The following is a 21569-nucleotide window of genomic DNA, read 5'->3' as shown; positions in this document are numbered from 1 at the left end:
GTTGAGACTCATCAGATTCATTTATTTTACTCGTGTACATCAAAACTTGCAGTGAAATGTGTCACTTGCATTAATAACCAGCAAACCCAAGGATGTGCTGGGCTACATTCTGGCACAAACACAGCACGCCCACAGTGTTCAGCAGAACAACACAAACCACGACAAGCAACAAAACAACAGCAGCAAAGCAAGCCCCTTTCCTCACTCCTACATGCATGGACAATTCTCCAACTCTAGGACAGGTCTCCAGGCTTCATCACTGATTCTTCTCAACTCCAAGGGCAACACATCCAATCTTCTCAACCTTTCTCCCAAACTCGAGATGAACTTCAGGCACGCCAAAGGACTGACCATTGTTCCTTCTGCTTGCATGGCCTTCAAGCCTGGAGCAGAGGCATGCCCTCTAACTCCTCACATATCACTGTCCCTAAACTCTAATCTGACCTCTAACCTCCCCCTCTATCCCCAAAACCACCCGCAATGAACTTATGTTAAGTGCAAGCCACAACCTTGATGGAGATCGTAGCTCAGTGCCATCTTGGAAAAAAAAGGACTGTTTGGGGAATATTATTGCAAGTCCTCTGAGACCTGCCTTGTAACTAACAAAAATGAGAGTATGTCGTCATACTTGGAGCTCTTAAAATAATAAATTTCAAAAACCACAGGGATAACCACTGAGGAATAAGACTTCCTCCAAAAGACTGTGCAGTCATTGATTTTCAGAACCATCGCAAGATTCGAGATTCAAGTTTATTTATCACATGTACATCAAAACATAGCATGAAATGTATTATTTGTGTTAACAACCAACACAATATAAGGGTGCGCTGAGGGCAAACCCCAAGTGTCACCACACATTCCGGCACCACCATGGCAGTCCCAAAATGCTTGGCAGAACAACACAGAACACAAGAAGCAACAAACCAACAGCAAAGCCAGTCCCGTTCCTCCCACCCACCCCTATACATACAGAGTCCTTCAACACCAGGACAGGCCATCTTCTTCTTCCTCCTCCACCCTCAGCGGATTCAAACTCAGCCCCGCAGAGAAAGGGCCTTCGACTTCCCCAGTGGACACACGGAGATTCGCAGACTTGGGGCTCCAGCCAATCGGTCCGGACTTGAAGAGGTCTGATTTTTCAGACATGGCTTTTTTTTTGTGTGGGAAACATTAAACACTAAAGGGTTAATGGAGAAGTGAGTAACGTGGTAAAGTGGCACTGAGGTAAAAGATGCAAAGGCAGTTATATCCAAAATTATTATTGGTTCATAGAATGTGGACATTGAGTGCCCTCCAAAGTTAACACCCCAGCAACTTTTTCAGACAGAGGGTGGTGAGCATATGGACAAGCTGCCTGCAGAATTGGCCGAGGCAGGTACAATTTATCAAGCCCTTGGACAGGTACGTCCAAGTGCTTCTTGGTTGGAGGGGTGGGTCTTGGCTATGGCTGAAAACAGGGAATTGGGACAATCCAGGTAGGCACTGTGGTCAGCATAGCTAGATGGGTCAAATGGCCTGTGTCCGTGTGGTATTGCTCCATTTATCTCAGTTAATTTGAGATACAGCAAGGCACCAGGCTCTTCCAGTCCAACAAGTCGGTGCCGCCAAGTTACACCGACGTGACCAATTGACCTACTAACCCGTACGTTCTTGGAATGCGGGAGAAAACCAGGGCACCCGCACGATCACGGGGAGAACGTACCAACTACTTACAGAAGGCGGCGGAATTGAACGCAGCTTGCTGGCACTGTGACAGCGTTACACTATACGCTACACTACCTTGCCTCCCCCATGTTTCTGTAACTTCAGTTACAGCAAATAGGAAGGAAGGTACGCAGAGAGTGGGCTGAGTGTGTGCCGGGGTGGCGGTAGGGGCAGATGCATTAGGGACACTTAAGGGACTCTTAGATAGACACATGGGTGATAGAAAAATGGGAGCTATGTAGGAGGGAAGGGTTAGATTGATCACGGAGTAGGATAAATTGACAATAAACTGGACTGGTCTAAGAACACTGAGGCTGTCTACAAGAAGTGTCAGAGCCGTCTCTATTTCCTGAGGAGACTGAGGTCCTTTAGCAACTGCCGGACGATGCTGAGGATGTTCTATGAGTCTGTGGAGGCCAGTGCTATCATGTTTGCTGTTGTGTGCTGGGCAGCATGCTGAGGGTAGCAGACACCAATAGAATCAACAAACTCATTCATAAGGCCAGTGAAGTTGTGGGGATGGAACTGGACTCTCTCACAGTGGTGTCTGAAAAGAGGATGCTGTCTAAGTTGCATGCCATCTTGGTCAATGTCTCCCATCCACTACATAATGTACTGGGTAGGCACAGGAGTACATTCAGCCAGAGACTCATTCCACCGAGATGCAACACTGAGCGTCATTGGAAGTCATTCCTGCCTGTGGCCATCAAACTTTACAACTTCTCCCTTGGAGGGTCAGACACCCTGAGCCAATAGGCTGGTCCTGGACTTGTTTCATAATTTACTGGCATAATTTACATATTACTATTTAACTATTTATGGTTCTATTACTATTTATTATTTATGGTGCAACTGTAATGAAAACCAATTTCCCCTGGGATCAATAAAGTATGACTGTGACTGTGACTGTGAGAAGGTTGGCATAACATTATGGGCTGAAGGGCCTGTAGTGTTCTATATTATGTTTTACATGTGAATGCCAACCTCACCTGGATGGGCTCTTGAGGGCACTGGATGGTGGTGAGGGAGGAGATGTACAGACAGGTGTTACACCCCTTGCAGGTTACGGTGTGTACTGTGCCCTGAACAACACACCACAGCAAGTGCCTAGTGCATTTAAATGTATATGTAACAAAAAAAGTTTATCCTTCATCTTTGAATGTGTGACTATGGCAAAGGCCATGTGGTTATGAAAGGTCTAGACAGAGGAGATCTGGAGAGATTTTTTCCTATAGCTGGGGAGTCTAACCTGAGAATGCAAGGACATACATTTAGAACAGAGATGAGAAGAAATTTCTTTAGCCAGAGGAATTTATTGCCACAGATGGCAAATCATTGGGTATATTTAAAGCAGTGGTTCTTGATTAGTAAGGGGATTAAAGGTTTGGGGAGAAGACAGGAGAATGGGGTTGAGAGGGATAATAAATCAGCCATGATCGAGTAACAGTGCAGACTCAATGCATGGAATGGCCTAACCTTAATCATATGCCTTACAGTGTCATGCTCTAAGACTCCCATATTTGAGCCAGTTACCGTCGTAAGTGCAATTTTATTTGATAAAGGTCCCCAATGTACGAACATATCACACGGGAAAACAAGGCCAGTTTATTTTAGAAACACATCAGTCCAGAGAAGCAATAGCATTTATTCAAAAATAAAAATCGGCATCTTTGGAGGAAGAAGCAGATAGAAATTCAGATCGATATCATTTCATCAGCTTCATCTCTCCACAGACTCCAACTGATCTGCCGAGAATTCACAGCATTTTCTGGTTTTATTTACAGTCTCGGGCACTTGCAGTTATGTTCAAAATTTGTTTCTCCATTATAACTTGATATTATCTGGAAGCAATTTGAAGTCACTTTCCACAAGGGATTTTATCTATTAACCATGGTAGACTCATCGGAAAGTCAGAGTACACCCTAGATTACTATGGAAAGTAAGGGAAGAGATTGCTATGCCCCGGTGATGATCATTGCATCCTCACTACCCATTGGAGTAGTAACAGATGATTGAAGGGTGGGAAATGTTATTCCAGAAAGGAAGTAGGGATAATCCTGGGAATTATAGACCAGTGAGTCTTACTACGGTGGTGGGCAAATTATTGGGGAGCAGTCTTAAAGAGGAGTTTATGAGCATTTGGAGAAGCATAGACTGATTAGGGATAGTGAGCATGGTTTTGTGAGTGGTAAGTTTTGCCTCGCGAGCCCCACTGAATTACTTGAGGATGTGACAAAGCATATTGATGAAGGTGGAGCAGTGGATGTGGTGTATATGGATTTTAGTAAGGCGTTTGGTAAGGTTCCCCATGGTAGGCTCATTCAGAAAGTCAAGATGCATGGGATCTTGGAAAACCGGGATGTGTGGATACAGAATTGGTTTGCATGAGGATGGTAATCAATGAAGTGTATTCGACATGGACATCAGTGACCAGTGGTGTTCTATGTAGATCTGTTCTGAGATCTCTGCTCATTGAGATTTTCATTGATGGTCATAGAACATATATTGAACATTGAGCATTACAGCCCACTACAGGCTGTGGTCCATACTCTATGTCCAATTTCCTTGGCAGAACAGGACAGATTCATCTGTATTTTCTAATCTATACGTGACAATTAAAGCTAATCTTTAATCTTTGGTTATAACTTGATGCTATCCGTAAGGAACTAGAAGTGACTTTCCCCAGGCGGAATAGGATAGAGTTTGATCAATAGTCACATCAAAGTTGATGGTGAACGCAGCAGGCCAGACAGCATCTCTAGGAAGATGTACAGTCGACGTTTCAGGCCGAAACCCTTCGTTAGGACTAACTGAAGGAAGAGCTAGTAAGAGAATTGAAAATGGGAGGGGGAGGGGGAGATCCAAAATGATAGGAGAAGACAGGAGGGGGAGGGATGGAGCCAAGAGCTGGACAGGTGATTGGCAAAAGGGATATGAGAGTATCATGGGACAGGAGGCCTAGGGAGAAGGAAAAGGGGGACGGGGGAAAAAATCCAGAGGATGGGCAAGGGGTATAGTCAGAGGGACAGAGAGAAAGAATGTGTGTATATAAATAAATAACAGATGGGGTACGAGGGGGAGGTGGGGCATTAGCGGAAGTTAGAAAAGTCAATGTTCATGCCATCAGGTTGGAGGCTACCGAGACTGAATATAAGCTGTTGTTCCTCCAACCTGAGTGCGGCTTCATCTTTACAGTAGAGGAGGCCGTGTATAGACATATCAGAATGGGAATGGGATGTGGAATTAAAATGTGTGGCCACTAGGAGATCCTGCTTTCTCTGGCAGACAGAGCGTAGGTGTTCAGCAAAACGATCTTCCAGTCTGCATTGGGTCTTGCCAATATATAGAAGGCCACACTGGGAGTACCGGACGCAGTATATCACCCCAGCTGACTCACAGGTGAAGTGTCGCCTCACCTGGAAGGACTGGCTGGGGCCCTGAATGGTGGTAAGGGAGGAAGTGTAAGGGCATGCGTAGCACTTGTTCCGCTTACACGGATAAGTGCTGGGAGGGAGATCAGCGGGGAGGGATGGGGGGGACGAATGGACAAGGAAGTCACGTCGGGAGTGATCCCTGCGGAAAGTAGGGGGGGGGAGGGAAAGCTGGAAAGATACACTCTGTCCACCAGAGAAAGTAGGATCTCCCAGTGGCCACACATTTTAATTCCACATCCCATTCCCATTCTGATATGTCTATCCACAGCCTCCTCTACTGTAAAGATGAAGCCACACTCATGTTGGAGGAACAACACCTTATATTCCGTCTGGGTAGCCTCCAACCTGATGGCATGAACATTGACTTCTCTAACTTCCGCTAATGCCCCACCTCCCTCTCGTACCCCATCCGTTATTTATTTATATACACACATTCTTTCTCTCTGTCCCTCTGACTATACCCCTTGCCCATCCTCCGGGTTTTTTCCCCTCCTTCCCCTTTTCCTTCTCCCTGGGGATCCTATCCCATGATCCTCTCATATCCCTTTTGCCAATCACCTGTCCAGCTCTTGGCTCCATCCCTCCCCCTCCTGTCTTCTCCTATCATTTTGGATCTCCCCCTCCCCCTCCCACTTTCTAATCTCTTACTATCTCTTCTTTCAGTTAGTCCCGACGAAGGGTCTCGGCCCAAAACGTTGACTGTACCTCTTCCTAGAGATGCTGCCTGGCCTGCTGCGTTCACCAGCAACTTTGATGTGTGTTGCTTGAATTTCCAGCATCTGCAGAATTCCTCATGTTTGATCAATAGTAGTAGCAGTCCTTTATTATGCATCCAACTTCACACTGAAAGATGGCAGAAGCTCTCACACTGTGTCTAAATAGTGACTGATGTTGTCCCAGTGACTGAGGACTGGACGGTTCTCTGAAACTGAGTTTCATAACTTGAGCTCACGAGTCCTTTATTAGCCAGGAGTCTGACCAGGTTCCTCCGAAATTTTATCCCGATAAAGCCATACAGGATTGGGTTCACACAGCTGTGTAGAGATCCCAAACACTGGGTCACATTCAGAGCAATGGTGATGTGTTTACGCCTATCACAAGAGTCAGTGATGAGTTTGCCCCTTAACAGAGTGTCGACAAACACGGTGATATTGTGGGGCAGCCAACAAATGAGAAATGCAAGCACCACGGCGATAATGACCTTCATGGCTTTCTGCTTCTGGAAACCCTTTGTCTGACACAGTCTGTGGATGGTGACGCTGTAGCAGAAGACCATGACACCCAGTGGGATGAGGAACCCAATGACATGACGCAAGAACCTGGTGGTGTTTTTCCAGGTTGCGATGGATTCACCCTCGAGTAACTCGTAACACAGGACTCTTCCATCGTAGGCGAACTTGCCCTTGTAGAGGATGGGTAAAGACAAGAGAACAGCCAGCACCCACACAACAGCACAGACCAGTTTGATCAGGAATGGCCGCTTCTGCCAATGGGGCTGGGCAGAGTGGACGATGGCGAGGTAACGGTCAACACTGATGCAGGCCAGAAACAGGATGCCACTGTAAAAATTCACCTCCTGGAGCATGCTGACAATCTTACACATGGCATCGCCAAACACCCAGCCAGACATGGCATCCACCGCCCAGAAGGGCAGAGAAACTGCAAAGAGCAGGTCAGCCGTGGCCAGATGGAGCAGGTAGATGTCTGTGGATGATGTTGAGCGCCGATTGTGTAGAATGACGATCATCACCACCAGGTTCCCCATCACGGCAAGGAAACATGCCAGGCTGTAGACAATAGCCAAGACAACATTTACAGAACTACTGATAATTACTTGTGGACAGGGTGACACTCTTGGGTCATGACTGTAGTATTGAGGGATGGTGGAGTTTCCAAAAAGGTCATGAATATTGATGTCATCAATTTTTATTTTTATGGCAGCCATTTTCTGAAACAAAAGGTAGAAGAGAAAATACACACTCAGTGGCCACTTTATTAGATACACCCGTACACCTGCCCAATAATGCAAATATTTATTTATTTATTTATTGAGATACAGTGCAGAATAGGCCCTTCCGGTCCTTTGAACCATGCCTAATTTAATCCAAGCTTCATCATGGGGAAATTTATAATGACCAATTAACCTTTGGACTGTGGGAGGAAACCCATGCGGTCACGGGGAGAACGTACAAACTCCTTACATGCAGTGGCAGGAATTGAACCCAGGTCGCTGGTACTGTAAAGCATTGTGCTAACCACTACACCACCGTACTGCCCTACTCAACCAATCTTGTGGCAGCAACTCAATGCATAAAAGCTTGCAGGTTCAGTTCTTGTTCAGGCCTGACATCAGAATGGGAAAGAAATGAGACCTGAGTGATGTTGACTGTGTAATGATTGATGAAGCCAAACAGGATTGTTTGAGTATCTCAAAAACTGCTGATCTGCTGGGATTCTCACGCACGACAGTCTCTGGAGTTTACAGAGAATGGAGACAAAAGCTAAGGAACTTCCAGTGAGCAGCAAGTCTGTGGGCAAAAATGCCTCGATAATGACAGAGGTCAGAGGGGAATGGCCAGACTTGTTCAAGCTGACAGGGAGGCAACGGTAACTCAAATTAAACACGCGTTACTACAATGGTGTGCAGAAGAACATCCCTAAATGCACAACATGTTGAACCTTGGAGTGGATGAACTATAGCAGCAGCAGAAGACCACGAACGTAAACCCAGTGTCCACTTTATTAGGTATAAGAGGTACTGAATGAAGGGGTCATTGTGTATAAATATATGGAGATCGATAAAAATATATCTATAATCTGAAATAAAGCTGAAAATGTTACAAATAGGCAGTGGAACTTCAAATGGTTCAGTGTATAGATTGTTCATAAATCCCTCAAAGTTGTAAGTTGATAGAGTTGTTGGGAAGGTGTATGGTCTGTTGGCCTTTGCTAATTGGAGAACTGAGTTTGGGAGCCACGAGGTAATGTTGCAGCTCCATAAAATGCTGGTTAGACCACACTTGGAATGTTAGACATAGGAGCAGAATTAGGCCATTCAGCCCATCGAGTCTGCTTCACCATTTCATAATGACTGATTTATGATCACAGTTTGACCTACTGAGTTCCTCCAACATTTTATGTGTGTTTATCCAAGTTGGGTTTCAGAAGAAGGTGCAATGCCCAGTTCAGGTTCAAAGATTCAGGAACAGATTCATTATAACCAGCATATGACATAAAATTTGTTAACTTAGCAGCAGCAGTTCAATGCAATACATAATATAGAAAAAAAATAAATCAATTACATTATATATATATTGAATAGATTAGAAATCGTGTAAAAACAGAAAAAAATATATATTAAAAATGTGAGGTAGTGTTCAGGAGTTCAATATCCATTTAGGAATCAGATGGCAGAGGGGAAGAAGCTGTTCCTGAATCGCTGAGTGTGTGCCTTCAGGTTTCTGTACCTCCTACATGATGGTAACAGTGAGAAAAGGGCAGGCCCTGGGTGCTGGGGGTCCTTAATAATGGACATTGCCTTTCTGAGACACAGCTCCTTAAAGTGCAGTTAGCATTCCTCAAAACTGGGTTCTAGCTTTGTAGACTAGTACCCAAGATGGAGCCGACTAAATTTACAACCCTCTGCAGCTTCTTTTGGTCCTGTGATGCAACCTGTCAGAATGCTCTCCACAGTACATCTATAGTAGTTCTTGAGTGTTTTTGTTGACATACCAAATCTCTTCAAACTTGCCTTCTTTATAACTGCATCAACTCTCTCCACTTCTGATCCCTCTATGAGGATTGGTATGTGTTCCTTCGTCTTACCCTTCCTGAAGTCCACAGTCAGCTCTTTTGTCTGACGTTGAGTGCAAGGTTGTTGCTGCGATAGCACTCCATTAGCTGGTATATCTCGTTCCTGTACACCCTCTCATCTCCGTCTGAGATTCTACCAACAATGGTTGTATCATTAGCCAATTTTTAAATGGTATTTGAGCTATGCCTAGCCACACAGTCATGGGTATGTAGAGAGTAGAGCAGTAGGCTAAACACACACTCTTGAGGTGTACCAATGATGATCGTCAGCGAGGAGGAGACATTATCACCAATCCACACAGATTGTGGTCTTCCGGTTAGGAAGTTGAGGATCCAATTGCAGAGGGAGGTACAGAGGCCCAGGTTCTGTAACTTCTATATCAGGATTGTGGGAATAATTGTATTAAATGCTGAGCTATAGTCGATGAACAGCATTTTGACATAGGTGCTTGTGTTGTCCTGGTGGTCTAAGGCCATGTGAAGAGCCATTGAGATTGCATCTGCTGTTGACCTATTGTGGTGATAGGCAAATTCCAGTGGGTCCAGATCCTTGCTGGGGGTGTGGGGGGAAGTTCAGTCTAGTCATGACCAACCTCTCAAAGCATTTCATCACTCTAGATGTGCGTGCTACCAGGCGATAGTCATTAAGGCAGCTCACGTTATTCTTCTAAGGCACTGGTATAATTGTTGCCTTTTTGAAGCAAGAGGGAACTTTCACCAGTAGCAGTGAGAGGTGGAAACTGTTCTCCCGCCAGTTGGTTGGCACAAGTTTTCAGAGCCTTACCAGATACTCCATCGGGTCTTTGTAGGCACATACTCATCCACATGGGTTTTAATGAAGCCGCTAACAACTGCAGCATACTCATCCAGATTCGAAGATGAATCCCTGAATACAGTCCAGTCCACCGATTCAAGGCAGTCCTGTAAACACTCACGTGCTTCGCTCGTCCATAGCTTCTTGGTCCTCACCACTGGTGCTGCAGTCTTCAGTCTCTGCCTATACTCAGGGAGTAGAAGTACAGGTGATCAGACTTCCCAAAGTGAGAGCGTGGAATAGCACGGAAGGCTTTCTTGATAGTTGTGTACCAATGGTCCAGTGAATTGTTTCCTCTGGTATTGCAAGTAATCTGTTGATGGTAGTTGCTTAGTGTTTTTCAGACTGGCATGGTTAAAATCTCCCAAAACGACGGTGAAGGCGTTAGGATGCGCTGTTTTGTGCATGCTGATCCCATTGCTCAGATCACCTAAAGCCTGACCGACATTGGCCTGAGGTGGAATGTATACCGCTACCAAAATGATCCCAGAGAACTCGCGTGGTAGGTAAAAAGGACAGCACTCAGCTGCGAGATGTTCCAGGTCTGGTGAGCAGAATTGGGATAGCACTGATATATTTGATCATGAAGCTTACACCTCCACCGCTGCTTTTGAGAGACTCTACAGATCTATCCTGACAGTGTATCTGCATCACTGCATCCGGTATGGAAGAGGCTAACCAGGATTCCGTGAACCAAATGACACACACAGGCCTAATGTCCCTCTGATTCTGCACCCTATCTCTGAGAACATTGATTTTATTCACCAGACCCTGCATATTTGCCTGCAAGATAGTCAGTACTGGGAGTCTAAAGCTCTGTTTCCTTAAACGCACTTGAATCCTTGACCTGCAACCATGTTTCCTATGTGGAGTCCAGTGAAGACTATGTCCACAATGGGCTTTATTTCCATCAGGTTTAAGCAGCCATCGAGAGTTCTGCTGCAAAGCGAGTCACCACTCAAGGTGCCCCAGATGCTCGATATACCTATTTAATATTGATAGGACTAGATAGAGTAGAGTGATAGAGATAGAGTGGGGGTGTCTAGGACCAGAGAGCACAGCCTCAGAATATAAGGACCTCCCTCTAGAACAGAGAAGAGGAGGAATTTCTTTAGCCAAAAGGTGGTAAATCTTTGGAATTCATTGCCCCAGACAGCTGTGGAGGGCAAGACCCTGGGCATATTTAAAGCAGAGATTGATAGGTTCTTGGTTAGTAAGGGCATCAAAAGCTATAGGGAGAAGTCAAGAGTATGGGGTGGAGAGGAATAATAAATCAGCCATGATGGAATGCTGGAGCAGACTCGATGGGCCAAATGGCCTTAATATGCTCCCATGTCTTACCTAAGGAAAATCCATGCATTCCAAGGGGAGGACGTACAGAGACTCCTTACAGAACGACGACGGAATTGAACTCTGAACTCCGGAAAACCCCCAGCTGTAATCACATTGCATTACTTGCTACACTACCAAATGCTGTGAAATTCGAGGGCCCACCACAAGATTGAAAGAGGCTGCACAGGACTCTAGACTCAGCCAGCTCCATCCCGGGCACTCACCTCCCCAGCATCAAGCACATTTTCAAGAGGCAGTGCCTCAAGAATGCAGCATCCGTCATTAAGGTCTCTCACCACCCAGGACATGCCCTCTTCTCACTACCACCATCAGCAAGGAGGTACACCCACACTCAATGATTCAGGAACAGCTTCTTCCTCTCTGCCATCAGATTTCTCAATAGTCGGTCAATCCACGAAAACAACCTCACTATTCCTTCGTTTTTGCACTATTTATTTGATTAGTAATTGAGAGGAAATTTGTATCTTTGCAATTTACTTCTCTGCAAAACTACAAATTTCATGTCATCTTCAGAGAGTGGTAACAAGCCAGGTTCTGACTCTCTGACTCAAACGGAGAGGACAGATTCAGCAACAGAAGAACAGGTGGGCCGGTGGTGATTGTGGAGACAGAAGCTGTCCCAGGACAGACACTGTGCTGTTCTTTGCCCTATACTGCTGCCAGAAAACAACAGATTCCACGTCATCTAAGTCAGTGATCATAATTCTGACTGTGATTCTGAAATAGGAACGAAATCACTGTCTGGATAGCCTCCAACCTGATGGCATGAACATCGGTTTCTCTACACTGCAATTCCACCCCCTCCCCTTCCTCTTTTTTTACCATTCCCCACTCTGGTTCCCCTCTTACCCATTCACTTCTCCTCAGCTGCCCATCACCTCCTTCTGGTGCACCTCCTCTTTCCATTTCTCACATGGTCCACTGTCCTCTCTCTATATTCTTTCTTCAGTCCTTTCTCTTTTCCACCTATCCCTTCCCAGCCTCTCACATTATCCCACCTACCACCTCACCTGGTCTCACCATGCACCTGTCAACTTGTCCTCCTTTCTCCTCCCACTTTCCTATACAGCTCGCTTCCCCCTTCCCTTCCAGTCCTGATGAAGGGCTGCAGCTCAGAACGTTGACTATTTATTCCTCTCTATATATGCTACCTGACCTGCTGAGCTCCTCCAGCACTTTGTGGGTATGCGTGTGCACGTGTGTTGCTCTGGATTTCCAGCACCTGCAGAATCTTTAGTGCTTCTATGAGATTACGGTCATTTTCTCGGTTATCCAATGGGCAAACCACAAGCAGGGAGGGTGATCCAGGCGCCATCATTTCTCCTTGATCACAGATACAGGTTCAACTTAATTCAATCACCAATTAAAATCTACATACCTTTTCAAAGATCGCCTGGTGTTTTGTGCCCTGTATATCAGCTGCTGTAATGATTTCCTAGGTCATCCAATTGGCAAACCACAAGCAAGGAGGATGATCGGGAGCCCCCTCCACAATTCCTGGTAAAGGCAGAAATGTGCCCCTGAGAAGTGAGGTCTCTTCAGTCCAAACTTTCTGGTAAATGAAGCCAAGGCACTGTGGAATAGGAAGGATGTTGCAAAATGTGGTGTAAACAGTTGCAGAAAAGATTGACTCATGCAGATTGAGAAAGATTCCAAACCACAGAGGGATTCCACGCTTTGTTGTGACTTGGCATTTACTTGCAAGTAGCACAAACCTCCGATGTTTGTGGACGGAGAAAAAGTCTATGATCTTACAGGAAAGATACTAGCATGGATTGGCTAACTGGCAGGAGGCAAAGAGAGCGAATAAATGGGGTCTTATCTGGTTGGCTATTGGCATCTAATGTAGAGACCCTTTCATTTCAGTTATATGTCAATGATTTGGATGACAGACCTGATAGCTTTGTGGATGATACGAAGATAGGTGAAAGAGTAAATAGTTTTGAGGAAGCAGAGAGTCTGCAGAAAGACTTGGACAGATTTGGAGCTTGGGCAAAAAAAATGGCAGATGAAATATTATGTAGGGAACTGCATGGTCATGCAATTTGGTAGAAGGAATGAAGGCACAGACTATTTCTAAATGGGGAAAAAAGTCAGAAATCAGAGATACAAGGGAACTTAGAAGTCTTCATGCAGGATTCCAGGAAGGTAAACTTGCAGGTTGAGTTAGTGGTAAGGAAGGCAAATGCAATATTAACATTCATTCCAAAAGGACTAGAATATAAAATCAGGGATGTAAAGCTGAGGCTTGATAAGGCATTGGTCAGACTGCACTTGGCGTGTCGGAAGCAGTTTGGGGCCCCTTATCGCAGGAAAAAAAAAGTTCATTAAGGAGGGTCCAGAGGGGCTCCACGAGAATGATTCCGGGAATGAAAGGGTTAACATATGAGAAGTGTTTGATGGCTCTGTGCCTGTGCTTGCTGGGGGGCTTCCAGAGGGGCTTCACGAGAATGAAGAGGATCTCATTCTAGATTATGAAGACACGCAGTCCTCCCTTATTGTCATTTAGTAATGCATGCATTAAGAACTGATGCAATATTTCCTCCGGTGTGATATTACAAAACACAGGACAGACCAAGACTGAAAAAACTAACAAAACCACATAATTATAACATATAGTTACAACAGTATAACAATACCATAACTTGATGAAGAAGTCCATGAGCACAGTAAAAAGTTCAAAGTCTCTCAAATGTCCCACATCTCACGCAGACGGGAGAAGGAAGAAAACTCTTCCTGCCATGCCTGACCACAGTCCAACTCTGAGTCATCCGAAAACTTCGAGCCTCCGATCAGCTCTCCAACACTGAGTACTGAGCGCCATCTCTGTCTGAACGATTCGACCTCAATCTCGGTCGTCAACAGCTGGCAAAGCCGGGGATTTTGAGGCCTTCCCTCCGGAAGATTCCCAACAACGCAGTAACAACAGCAGCAAACTAGCGTTTCAGAAATTTCTCCAGATGTTCCTCTGTGCTTTCATGTCTGTCACCATCAAATCAAAATTGTCCACAGCCCCTATTTAACGGATACGATATCACTTTTCACCGGAGGGCTGCGCACGCGCGGCGTGCTGCTCTCTCTCCTCCCAGGTAGAGCAGCTGTGGACAAATTGTTTCCTACAGTGGGGGAGTCTAGGATCAGAAAGCACATCCTCATAACTCCTCGTCTCTGTTCTTTAGAACAGAGATGAGGATGAATTTCTTTAGCCAGAGGGTGGTGAATCTGTGGAATTCATTGCCACGGATGGCTGTGGAGGACATGTCATTGAGTATATTTAAAGCAGGGGTTGATAGGTTCTTGATTATTCAGAGCATCGAAGTGGAAAAGGCAGGAGAATGGGGCTGAGAGGGAAAATGAGTTAGCCATGTTGGAATGATGGAGCACACTTGATGGGCCGAATAGCTTAATTCTGCTCCTTTGTCTTGTAGTCTTATAGGTCTAGCAGAAACACCACAAAGCAGTGGTGTATTTGACAAGGTCCTGCATGGAAGCTTAGTCAAGAAGGTTCTGTTGCTTGGCATTCAGTATGAGGTAGTAAGTTGGATTTAACATCGGCTTCGTGGGAGAAGCTAGACAGTGGGAGTAGGTGGTTGCCTGTGACAAGTGGTGTGCTGCAGGGAACAGTGCTAGGTGGGTCCGTTGTCATTTCTCATCTATGTCAATGACCTGGGTGATAATGTAGTAAACTGGATCAGCCAATTTTCACTTCTGGTTTTTGAAAGCTGAGGCATCCATTCTGAGTTAGCAGAGAGCCTGCCTTGTTAGATTGCTGACACCAGGAAGTTTATATCAATGAGTATATGAAAGTTCTGTGCTCTGTAACTTTCCTCCACAGTGCCTCTGATTATTGAATTCTTCTCCTGTTTAGAAAATAGTCTATGCCCTTATTCCTTCTATAAAAGTGCATATTCCATCTGCCACTTCTTTACCCATTTTCTCAATCTGTCCAGGTCCTCCTTCAGATTTCCTGCTTTCTCAGCACTACCTGCCCCTCCTTCTATCTTTGTATCGTCTGCAAACTTAGCCCCAGTGCTATCAATTCTGTCGTCCAAATCATTGATATATGATGTGAAAAGAAGCAGTACCAACACTGATCCCTGTGGAACACCACTAGTCACTGGCAGCCAACCACTAAAGGCCCCCTTTATGCCCACTTTTTGCCTCTTACTTGTTCGCCACTCTTTTATCCATGCTGGTATCTGTCTTGTAATACCATGGGCTCATATCTTATTTATCAGCCACATACACAACAACATGTCAAAGGTCTTCTGAAAGTTCAAGTAAACAACATCCACTGACACCTCTTTGTCTATCCAGCCTGTTATTTCCTCTAACAGATTTTTCAGGCAGGATTTCCCCTTAAGGCAGGGGTCCCCAACCTGTTTTGCACCGCAGACTGCTTTAATATTGACAATATTCTTGCGGACCGGGGGGTGGGTGTTCAAGTAGGGTTAAACTCACCTCAACATTGTCTTTTACAGTTAGGGTTGCCAACTTTCTCACTCCCAAGTAAGGGACAAAAGTAGCAGTCAAATCCTGACAAAGGGTCCTGGCCCGAAACGTCGACTGTACCTCTTCCTATAGATGCTGCCTGGCCTGCTGCATTCACCAGCAACTTTTTGTGTGTGTTGACGGGACACTTGTGTTTACCCCAAGAAAGACTACCATGACCATAAAGCCTTGAACTCAGAATTATAGTAAATACATATATATAATAGATAAATTGAATAAGTTGTGCAAAAAATTTAATAAGGTTGTGTTCATGGGTTCATTGTCCATTCAGTAATCTGATGGTAGAGGGGTGGAAGCTGTTCCTGAATTATTGAGTGTTTGTCTTCAAGCTCCCGTACCTCCTTCCTGATAGTCACGATGAGAAGAGGGCATGCCCTGGGTGGTGGGGGCCCTTAACTGACGCTGCTTTTCTGAGGCTTCACTTTTGAAGATATCCTGGATGCTACTGAGGCTAGTGCCCATGATGGAGCTGACTGAGTCACAACTTTCTGCAACTTATTTCAATCCTGTGCAGTAGCACCCCTCCCTAACACCAGACGGTGAAGCAGCCAGTTAGAATGCTCTCTACAGTACATCTGTAGAAATTTGTACATGTCTTCAGTGATATATCAACAAGTACAGAGAAAATTTACTTCGGATATTGCTGGGACTGAAGACCTGAGTTATAGAGAATAGGTTAGCATTTTAATCCCTGGAGCACAGGAGAATAAGGGGAGATCTGCCAGAGATCTACAAAATTATGAGGGGTATAGGTAGGGTAAATGCAAGCAGACTATTTCCATCGAGTTGTAAGGGGAATATAAGAGGGAATTTCTTCACTCAGAGGTTTGTGATAGTGTGGAATGAGCTTTGAGCAGAAGTGATTGTGTGGGTTAGATGTAGACATTGCAATTTGGATAGGTACATGGGCACAAGGGGTATGGAGGGCTATGGTCCAGGTGTAGGTCAATGGGACTAAGCAGAATAACAGTCCAGCACAAACTAGATGGGCTGAATGTCCTGCATCTGTGCTGTAGTACTTTATGACTCTATGTCTCTAACCGTGCAGATCCATCACAAACCAGCAGGCACAGCACAAGTCAGAAGATCCATCACAAACCAGCAGGCACAGCACAAGTCAGAAGATCCATCACAACCAGTAGATGTGCTATGAACCAGCAAATGCACAGCAAACCAGAAGGACAGCAGGTCCACCACTAGTGCCATTCATTCATAGCTCCTCAGATAATGAAGCCATCCACAACCAAATACACCAATACCGGGGCAGTCTCTAGGTCTGGGCTACTAGGTGGCAAATAAAACTCATGTAACACCAGTCAGTGCCAGGTATTGACTTTCTCAGCCAGTCCACACTGGGGGATTGGAGATGGAGAGGGTCAATAACTTTAAATTCATCCGTGTTACCATGTCAGAGGATGTTTCCGAGGAAAAGCACGTAAGTGCAATCACAAAGAAGGCACAATAGCACCTCTTCTTTCTTAGAAGAGATTCATAGATTCAGTATGCCACCAAAAGCTTTGGCAAACTTCAATAGATGCACAGTAGAGAGTATCCTGACTGATTGCATCATGGTCTGGTGTAGAAACACCAACTCCCAGGAATAGAAAAGGCAACAGAAAATGGTGGTTACAGCCCAGTCCCTCACATGCTTTTATGTTAGTTTTGACTTTGTTTGTCAGCCATGGCAATGTCATCCTGCCTTTAGAATACTTCTATCCTGCATCTTCTGATACATTTAACTTTAGCTTCTCCATCTCAAACTTCAGGGCGAATTCTATCATTTTATGATATCTTCCCCTAAAGGTTATTTTACCTTAAGCTCTCTAATCAATTCCTCTTCATTGCACAACACCCACTCCTGAATAGCTGATCCCCTATAGTGGGCTCAACCATGAGCTGCTCTAAAAAGCCATCTTGCAGGTACTCTACAATTCCCCCTCTTGGGATCCAGCACCAACCTATTTTCCCAATCTACCTGCATTTTGAAATCCCCCCCCCCCCCGGACTATTGTAACTTTGCCCTTTTCGTATACATTTTATATCTACCATTCAAATTTGTAGACCACATCTTCACTATTGTTCAGAGGTCTGTATATAACTCCCATCAAGGTCTTTTTACCCTCGTAGTTTCCTAGTCTTACCCACAATGATTCTAAACCTTCCAATCTGAGGTCACCTGATTTCAATATTCACCAATAGGACCACCACATCCCTTCTGCCTGTCTGCCTGTCCTTTCAATTCAATGTGTGTCCTTGCATCCTATAATCTTCTTTCAGCCATGATTCAGTGGAGCCTACAACATCATTCATGCCAATCTGTAACTGTGCTACAAGTTCGTCTACTTCAATAGGTACATTTAATATCGGAGAAATGTGTACAGTATACAGTGGCATGTAAACGTTTGGGCACCCCGGTCAAAATTTCTCCTACTGTGAACATCCTGAAATTCTCTTTCTTCACAAACATCCACAAAAACAGAGGAGTGGCCCAAAGAATGAATGACAGTTAAATGTTAGAACCCCAGAGGCCCCCAGCTCCCACCTCCCATCCATAAACAGCATCAAAGTGACGACACCTCCTCCCCCACCTGCAAAAAAGCATCTGCACACCCCCACCGAGCGCCCAAGTGTGCAGCAAAGCATCAATAAAGTCACACACTTGCAGTACCCCAAAGAGTACTTGTTCACCCAGTATTTGACATTCCACAGGCTTTCTCTCTCTCTCTCCCTCTTTCTCTCTCTCTCTCTCTCTCTCTCTCTCTCTCTCCCTCTAACAAAGGAAGAAGAGGTTTCACAGCAAGAGGGGAGACATAACAAACAACTTGCCGATTTATGGTGTTAAAAGTCTGTTGCGTTGCTTTTTCCGAGCTCTATGCCCAAAGAACTCGGGTCTCTGGGCACACAGCCAGCAGCCAGCTCGCTGCTTTCGATCTTCCATCTCCCCCGATGCACCGGGCGGCGACACTGACCTCGAGTCCACCCACCTCCAGAGCCACGAAAATCTGGCACCCTGAAGGCGCACTAGTTTTCTAGGCCGCGTCCTTGGCATATCGAATAGCGGCCAGTCGTGAGACCCTGAGAGTGGATCCCATTCCTGCAAAGAACCAAAGTCAGCATATAACTCCAGGTCAGGGTCTGCAAAAGAGCCCTGAAAGGGAAAAAAAGAGGTATTAAAGGACATTAAAGATAGAAAAAGAACTGTTTCCGATATACTTTATTCTGTATACTGCATGCATTCAAATATAGCACCTTCACTCCTGCATTAATCACCCTTTTTTGATTTTGTCGCCTTTTTGCAATGCATTTCATCCTGCTGACTGCAATTTTGCCCTATCATCAACATCTCCTTGCCACGAGTCTCACCACATGCTGCCTCGGTTTGTAAACCAACTAGCTCATCCTCAGACAACAGGAGTTCTGCAGATGCTGGAAATTCAAGCAACACACATCAAAGTTGCTGGTGAACACAGCAGGCCAGGCAGCATCTGTAGGAAGAGGTGCAGTCGACGTTTCAGGCCGAGACCCTTCGTCATCCTCAGCCCCATCACTCTGGTTTCCTTTCCCCTGCCAAATTAATTTAAACCCTCCCTTAGCGGAGGGAAGGAGCCTTTGGTCGAGGTGTATCTTCACCCTGCCATCATGAGTGGACAGGGGACTCCAGAAAGTGGTAGGGGGGATGGGTGGGGGAAACATGTATTTGTAGAACATAGAAGTTGTGCTAACCTCTTAACCTACTCTAAGATCAATCTAACCCTTTCCTCCTACTTAGCTCTCCATTTTTCTATCGTCCATGTGCCTAGCTATAGAGCCTCTTAATTGTCCCTAGTGTATCTTTCACTGTCATCACCCAGGCAGTGCATTACATACACCCAACACTTTCTCTTGTAAAAAACTACTGCTGACAACCCCCTTATACTTTTCTCCAATCCCCTTAAAATGACTCATATTAGCCATTTCTGCCATGAGAAAAAAGTCTCTTGTTATCCACCTCTTATCATCTTGTACACCTCTATCAAGTCACTTCTCATCCTTTTTCTCCCTGTGCAAAAAAGCCCTAGTTTGTTCAGCCTACCCTCATAAGACATGCTCTCTAATCCAGAAAGCATCCTGGTAAATCTCTGCACCTGCACCCTCTAAAGCTTCCATATTCTTCTTATAATGAGGCAACCAATACTGAACACAATATTCCAGAGTTTAACCAGAGTTTTATTGAACAGCAATATTACATCACTAACAAAGGCAAACACACCATATAGCTTCTTAACAAACCCTATCAACTTGAGCAGCAACTTTGAGGGACCTGTGGATGTAAACCCTAGGATCCCGCTGTTCTTCTACGCTGCTAAGAATCGTGCCATTAAGTCTGTACTCGGCCTATATCCATCGGTCTTCTTTGTAATACACAGCTCACCCCCCACAGTGTATTTGCCTAACAACGTCCAATGTTCAAGATGAGCGTTTTAAAGATTAGCTTTAAAGTTGTAACCAGAGTTTTATTGAGCTGTAACTTCATCATGAGTGGTGTGTAAATACAACTTGTTTTAAGAGATGCAATACGGAACAGGCCCTTCTGCCCAATGAGCCATACTGCCCAGCAACTGACCAATTTAACCCTAGCCTAATCACGGGACAATTTAGAATGACCAAGTGATCTACTAAATAATACATCTTTGGACTGTGGTGGTAATCGGAGCACCTGGAGGAAACCCATGCATTCATGGGAGGAAGGTATAAGCATTCTTACAGAGGATTCTGGAATTGATCTCTGAACTTCAGTGCCCTGAGCTATAATGACATTTCCTTAAGCTCCATGCTTCCGTGGCACCCCACTTTAACTGAGGTTGTGGGATGAATCAGGATGTGCAACAATAACAAAAAAACTGAGATTGCATTTTGTGGCCAGGCCATTGAACTTCTTCCCGTGTTGCTTTCAGTTCTTGATTTTTGAAGCTGGTCAGAGGGCCTGCCTTGTTAGAATGCTGACCTTAGGAGTTTTATGTCAACGAGGATCTGAGAGTTCTGCATTCTCTAACATTCCTCCGCAGAGCTCTGGATGCATGGTGTCGGACTGAACACGCTCCTGCCAAAGCGATCAAGATATTGGTGGAGTTTCATGCAAGTAAGATCGGGGGTTATGGAGTTATAGATACTGAAACTGTGTGTGTGTGTGTGAGTGTGTGTGTGTGTGTGTGTGTGTGTGTGTGTCTGTGTGTGTGCCTTCAACCCAACTCATCATTGCTGACCAAATTATCTGTCTAAGCTAGTCTCATTTGCCCTGTGTAAACCTTTCCTATCTTTCCTATCCATGAATCAGGATCAGATGTATTATCACTGATGCATAGGTCATGAAATTTGTTATTTATTTTTAACCAACTCTTCAATCCCTGTAGTGTTACGAACCCACAGGTTTTGTTTACTGGGGACTGTCACTTTAAGAGCGCCTAAGTGAAGCGGGACTATGATGTTGTTCACTGACTGACTTGCGGCTTGCTTAACTTTAAAACAAGGACACAGACAGTCACAGCTGAGAGGGAGAGAGGCGGGGGAAAGGAGACCAGCTGCTGAAACTTCAGCTGGTCATTGCGATGGTTTAAAGCTCTTTTAAGCCCAAAAGATTGGGTTAAATATCGGTACACAGTGCACAACGAATGTGGGACTGTCATTTTGTATAATCCAAAGGAGCGGATTTTTCGCGATATCCTGTGGAGACCACTTATGTGTCAACCCTTACCTGGGTATGTTGTGCAGCAGCCAATTGAAGACGATATTCCTGTGACAGATCACTTTCGGTGATAGTTCGTATGTGGATTTGGAACCACAGGACGGACAAGATCTACAGTGACTGTTATCTCGTTTTACCATCGTGGAATCTGTGGAATACTTTCTTTTACCTGTGGAATTCGACATAACCATCTTTTCTCTACATTTCACCCTATATT

The 21569-nt window shown here is 45.0% G+C and overlaps 1 protein-coding gene across 16 annotated transcripts in view; it reads right to left on the bottom strand.

The window, feature by feature from the left end:
- Positions 1-21569, bottom strand: part of LOC140199294 (C-X-C chemokine receptor type 2-like) — an 87873-nt gene that overhangs the window by 38767 nt on the left and 27537 nt on the right. For 5 of the 16 annotated variants that reach the window (XR_011886395.1, XR_011886397.1, XR_011886396.1 and 2 more), the window contains exons 1-2: positions 18457-21569; positions 12497-12691 (exon numbers count right to left, since the gene is read on the bottom strand). The exon at positions 18457-21569 is cut by the window's right edge and continues 27537 nt beyond it. Coding sequence is in view for 11 of the 16 variants with exons in the window: in XM_072261094.1 (XP_072117195.1) it covers positions 6013-7083 (1071 nt within the window). In the remaining 5 variants the exon portion in view is untranslated. Of the gene's footprint in view, positions 1-5848; positions 7087-12496; positions 12692-18456 lie in introns of those variants that run through there. The other 11 variants (XM_072261097.1, XM_072261098.1, XM_072261093.1 and 8 more) reach the window with 7 other exon arrangements.

The sequence above is a fragment of the Mobula birostris genome, chromosome 6 (genome assembly GCF_030028105.1).
Source record: "Mobula birostris isolate sMobBir1 chromosome 6, sMobBir1.hap1, whole genome shotgun sequence".
Taxonomy (NCBI): domain Eukaryota; kingdom Metazoa; phylum Chordata; class Chondrichthyes; order Myliobatiformes; family Myliobatidae; genus Mobula; species Mobula birostris.
This window is presented reverse-complemented; position numbering and strand designations above follow the sequence as displayed.